The sequence below is a fragment of the Oryctolagus cuniculus genome, chromosome 4 (assembly GCF_964237555.1).
Source record: "Oryctolagus cuniculus chromosome 4, mOryCun1.1, whole genome shotgun sequence".
NCBI classification, from domain to species: domain Eukaryota; kingdom Metazoa; phylum Chordata; class Mammalia; order Lagomorpha; family Leporidae; genus Oryctolagus; species Oryctolagus cuniculus.
This window is the reverse complement of record NC_091435.1, coordinates 95292855-95298854: the sequence shown is the minus strand read 5'-3', so window position 1 is coordinate 95298854 and position 6000 is coordinate 95292855. Positions and strand designations below refer to the sequence as shown.

Here is a 6000-nt window from a genome sequence, read left to right as displayed (position 1 = left end):
CCGGCACCGCGGCTCACTAGGCTAATCCTCCACCTAGCGGCGCCGGCACACCAGGTTCTAGTCCCGGTCGGGGCGCCGGATTCTGTCCTGGTTGCCCCTCTTCCAGGCCAGCTCTCTGCTGTGGCCAGGGAGTGCAGTGGGAGAGACCCCATGGGAGACCAGGATAAGTACCTGGCTCCTGCCATCGGATCAGCGCGGTGCGCCGGCCGCAGCACACCAGCTGCGGCGGCCATTGGAGGGTGAACCAACAGCAAAGGTAGACCTTTCTCTCTGTCTGTCTACTCTGTCAAAAAAAAAAAAAAAAAAAAAAAGTAAATCTTACTTATAGGTTTACTGGCACAGTGGCAGCCATTTGGGGAGTGAACCAACGGAAGGAAGACCTTTCTCTCTGTCTATACTCTGTCAAATAAAAAAAATATATATTACAACTCTTAAATCCCTGGAGACACCAATCATTATCCTGTGCTAGAAAAGTCATAATACCAATGAGTGATTTTTTTCCCCAATTCTGTTTTTTTAATATACCTAACCTTTAACCTAGAAATTTAAATTCTAAGAATTTCTCTACAATAACCCAAACATTGCACAAGAGGGTATATAAATAATACTGGATTAAATATTATAGCCATACACTGTAATACTATGTAGCAATTAAAATACTACTATTCAATAACATGAAAATATGTTCAAGATAAACTAAGTGGGTAAGGAATTATACAAATAGTATGATTACATATATGTTATTAACAAATACATACATTTATATACAGGGCTGGTGTTGTAGTACACTAGGTTGAGCTGCTGCCTGTAACACCAGCATCCCATTTCAGAGCACCAGTTTGGGTCCCAGCTCTTCTGGTGCCAATCCACTTCCTGCTAATGTACCTGGGAAGGCAGTGGATGATGGTCTACTTTGGACTCCTGACACCCCTGTGGGAGACCAGGGTGGAATTTCTGGCTCCTGGATTCGCTGGCTGTTGCATGATTCGGGGAGTGAACCATAGGATGGAAAATCTCTCTCTCTTCTTGCTCTGCTTTGCAAGTGAAAATAAATGACTAAATCTTCTAAATACATACCCATACACACACACACACACACATCCATACACACATGAGGGGTAAGAAGAGGCCAGGGTATATACCAGTATGTTGAGAGTTACCTGGTGAATTCACAGAATTCTCATTATGTACCCACTATCAGTTTACTTCTCTACTATACATACCTATTACTGGTACAATAGAGGGTTCAGGGTGGTACTGTGAAACCAGACTTTAGAACCACCAAATGCCCTGAAGGAAAGCAGTTAGTGCTTAGGAGTGTTTTTAAGATTCATTTTATTTAAGATTTATTCATTCAGGGGCTGGTGCTGCGGTACAGTTGGGTAAGCCACTATCTGCAGTGCCAAACCCCATATGGTCACCTGTTTGAGTCCGAACTGCTCCACATCTGATCCAGCTCCCTGCTAATACGCCTGGGAAAGCAGTGGAAGATGGGCCCCTGCATCCACATGGAGACCTGGAAAAAGCTCCTGGCTCCTGGCTTTGGCCTGACCCAGCCTCAGCCATTGTGGCCATTTGGGGAGTCAACCTATAGATGGAAAATCTCTCTCCCTTATCTAACTTATAAGTAAAATCTTTAAAAAAATTTATTCATTCAAGAACTCTATGTTGCTTCTTCTGGCACTTTCCTAAGTGTATTGCATAAAATATTTCCACTGGTATCTCAAAATAGGGCTCAGTGTTCAGGTTTTGAAAAATACTAGGTTAAGTCAACTCATTAATATAAAGCAGCTTCCTCTAACAATACCTATGCATCACAGGAAGAAAGGTCATGACCCCTGTGTTCATCAGGCCATAGAACCCTTTGTTTTTATAAACTTCATAGAAGTAACTACCTAATTTAGGAAATGTCAGTGTAAAAATTTAATGAATAAGGATTGTTTGCCCCACGTATTTCCAGAAAGCTACTTTTTCCCTACATTTAGATGGCTTCATCTCAAATAGCCTCACATTACTCACTTGATGATGGGAGGGGATGTCACAGCTTTTTAGTTTTAAAATAATTTGCATCTGGCCGGTGCCGCAGCTCACTAGGCTAATTCTCCACACACCAGGTTCTAGTCCCCGTCAGGGCGCTGGATTCTGTCCCGGTTGCTCCTCTTTCAGTCCAGCTCTCTGCTGTGGCCCGAGAAGGCAGTGGAGGATGGCCCAAGTGCTTGGGCCCTGCACCCGCATGGGAGACCAGGAGAAGAACCTGACTCCTGGCTTCGGATCAGCACGGTGCACCGGCCGTAGCGGCCATTGGTGGGGGGAGGGGGTGAATCAATGGAAAAGAAAGACCTTTCTCTCTCTCTCTCTCATTACCTCTGCCTGTCAAAAATAATAATAATAATAATAATTTGCATCTTGTCGGATTCATCAGAGTGGTGTGTTTCAGTCTGTGGATATTGATCCATTAATGGGTAGTGAAAAACTCTGCTGTCAGAACCCACATTTAAAAAAAAAACAAAAACAAAAAAAAAAACTATGGAGTGCAGTACAGGTATTATTTTTGAAACACTTTATGAAATAATGTGCCCATATATAAACACAGGATACCTGTGTGCATGCATGTGTGTATGTGTGTGTGTGTGTGTGTGTCCACTGGTCACAACATCAAATACATTTATTACCATGAGTTGTAAGCAAAACAATTTGAAAGCCACTGAATTAAAGAGATGAATTTATTGGTAAATAGATAAAAATAGATAAAATCAACACCTATTCCAATACACCCAAACCTCATCCTTGTATATATTAGGTAAATTAAAAAGAAAAACATTATCAAAACAACACAGCCTGCTAGGTCCAACTTACAGATAAGAACCAAAAGTTTGGTTGAATACCTGGAGTTACTCTGAAAGAAGCTGTTAGAAAGAGATTAGAGGTTTCCAATTAGTTCACGGAAGCCATTTTAAACAATGCAGCCTAACTACAGTACTAAAGTTAAGATAAACTTCAGTACCTCTGGATTGCTTATTTATTGGTATCTGAAGTTCACTATTTCTCCCACGACACATTCTTCTGGCACCCACACCTTGGTCCCAAGCACCAAGCAACTCTTCACAATGCAGGCAGATATCCACCATCGCCATGGTGTTTCCGAAGTTATGCTTAGGACTGCAGAGAGGAAAAGATCAGAGATTCTGAGAGCCTGAAGTAACTGAGGTAGACTATGGGGCTCCCAAGAACACCTTCTCCCATGCCCTGGGTGTATTTCTCTCACACCCACTGGGCTCTGGTACAAAGAAAGGTGCTTGCTCACCAACAGTGTTATTTTTTTAGTTTTTATCAGCTTTTAAGAGAGACTACCTACTAAAAACTAGGGACTACCTACAGTAAGTTCACTGTATCATATCAGACCCCCATACTACTGCAATTAGCAAAAAAAAAAATCACTAGCTTCCATGTTGCTAATTTGCTACTGATAAAATCAGTCACCGTTTTCATCACCTGACTGTTTTCCTATGAACTGTGTAGACACAGGGCCTAGACAAAGTACAGCTTGTTCTCTCACATTAGATTCAGGAACTCTTGGCAAAGCAGAATGCCTCTCTCCAGCTTAACACTCTGCACGGAGCAATTCCGTTAAGTCTTGGGAGAGCACTAGGAAGGAGCCTGAGGAGTTCACTTTAATGGAAAGCTCAATGAAATCTGCTCTTCACAAGTCCCTCAAATACTACATCAACCCCCAGTAGCATTCATCGGGCAGCATATAAACTGCCCTGCCTCACAGGATTACCTAACATGACAAATCTTAACCAAGGTATTAAATTCTCAGAGAAATGTTGGTGCCCAGTGGGAACCAGTTTTTAATTGAACACTGCCACCAAAACTCTGGCTTTCCTTGGCTCTGCCAGCTATCAGCTCCCAACACTCATTGGCACAGCTCCAGGAACTCCAAGGAAAAGGAACAGGGCTGCAGGAAGGACTTTCTGTGTAGCCTACACTTGAGGGAGACTTAGCACAACCAAACTCATCCTTCAGTCATCTTTACCCACATGTCCTCTGGTTTGGCCAGCAAGCAGGCACTGTAATTTCAATCCACAACACAGGCCCAGGTGCTATGCCAAGACCTTTCTAAGTCTGAAGAGAACACTGGCTGCCCCACCCAAAGGGCTGACATGTACAGTCATAGCTAAAACATGCCAAATTTTTCCAGTTTTACCTCTTGCTTTTATGTGCCAGAACAAGTTTGGGAGGTTTAAGTAGGGAAAGGGTTAGAAATCATTTCAGCATATACTTTTCAGGTTCTGCCAGACAACCTTTTATTACATCAGAAAAGCAACACTAGGCACTAGACCTTGCAAAATATGTTCTGACCAATTCTAAACTTTCTGAAATTAAAAATGCATAACCATATCTATAAGGTTTTTCAGAACAAAAAAGTTAAATACAAACTTTCATATGCAAAATAGATTATTGTATAACTGGCAACCCCAGAGCCAAGTACTAAAATTTTTTCCACAAATGTCAGTGGGAGCGGAGTGGGAGGATGGGATGTTACTCTTAATGAGTACAAAACTTAATTTTGATTTAATATATAGGAGACAAAAGATTCTGAGGAAAAATAGGTTTAAATTGAATAGGATCTTTTGAAATCAACAGCTCAGGCCAGACCTGACAATTGTGAGGTTTATACTCAGCCAGATCTGTGACTAAAATGAAGATTTAGGGTACACAGTTACTGTGAATCCAGTTTCAAGAGTAAGCCAAGTCACTTCATTTCCAGAAAGGGAAGTCTCTTTAAGATGACCATGACACTCTTCTGAAGATGCTTGGATGGCCAGAGTCCCCCAGCCATAGTCCCACTTTTCCACAACGCTGTGCCAATGCTGTGGTGTCAGACTTCCTCTGAAAAGAAACCAGAGTCCTATACCACAGCATTTTCATTTCTCCTGGCATTTTCAAGTCTCAAAAAAAAAAAAAGGAAAAAAAAAAAAAGACCTCCAGCTTCAAGTTGGCAGCTACTGCTCCAGGTTGGAGAAGTTATTACCACTTCCTGCCTCCCCCCACTGATTTCTCTCCTGGTCTTCAGCAGGAATGGCAACTTGATTAACATTCCTTTCAGAAATAAATAGTTTAACAAGTAATTTAGAATTAACTGTAAAAGAGCAGTGGAAAATAGCCACTGCCCATTATGTTTGCAAATGAGTGAGCAAATGAATACACGTGAACAAACACACAGAGAAAAACAATTCATAGAATAAATCCTGCATTTCCCACATTCATAGGGAAATAAATTTTTTAAAAAAACATATTAATTAGCGTTTGTTCTTGTGTGGGTTGAGTAGTCCAGGGCTCTGAGCAGGCACAGCCCTACAAACAGGGATACAAGCAGCCCTCCACACCCAAAGTCAGGACTGTGGTGCAGAGAGAGGCCTTCATGCTCTTTGACAGCTCAGTACCTGTGCGGGAACAGAAGTGATGCAGGGACCTTTTAACCCACAATGCATGAGGTATATGGAAATGTCCGTGAACGACCACCAGCAGCTGGGGGACCAGGTGGGGGCATTCTCACAGCAACTGCTGATGAAGGATTTCCCACACCATCTTCTTCCGGAACAGAGGCATCTGGTGCTGCAAAGAATCCCACAGAAACACTCACATTATACATGAATGTGCGCAAGGACTACCTGCAGGTGCAGATGGGTAAATAAAGTAGGATGTGGTGCCTTGTATGTCAGCCTTCATATTTTACATCATAGCACAAACCTATAAAGTCATAAAAAGGCTTCTAATGCTTATAACGACATTCTAAGCACCATAATAAGCATCTTCACATTAAGGAAAACAAAGGCAGGATGCAGAATTACACAATATAATACAACAACTTCACAATAAAAACATATACCAAAATCAGAAATGTCTACAAGGTAACATAATAGGTAACTTTTCTAATTAGCTGTATTTTCAAAATATTTTGAAATAAAATAACCTGCTTTGATGTAAGCAAAACAT

At 41.7% G+C, this 6000-nt stretch overlaps 1 protein-coding gene across 15 annotated transcripts in view; it reads right to left on the bottom strand.

The window, feature by feature from the left end:
• Positions 1–2705: 2705 nt before the first annotated feature.
• The window catches only part of SENP2 (SUMO specific peptidase 2), a 48869-nt gene continuing 45574 nt past the window's right edge, over positions 2706–6000 (bottom strand). For 13 of the 15 annotated variants that reach the window (XR_011388024.1, XR_011388023.1, XM_002716465.5 and 10 more), the window contains one exon: positions 2706–5619. Coding sequence is in view for 11 of the 15 variants with exons in the window: in XM_002716465.5 (XP_002716511.1) it covers positions 5557–5619 (63 nt within the window). In the remaining 4 variants the exon portion in view is untranslated. The remainder of the gene's footprint in view (positions 5620–6000) is intronic. The other 2 variants (XR_011388022.1, XR_007908817.2) reach the window with 1 other exon arrangement.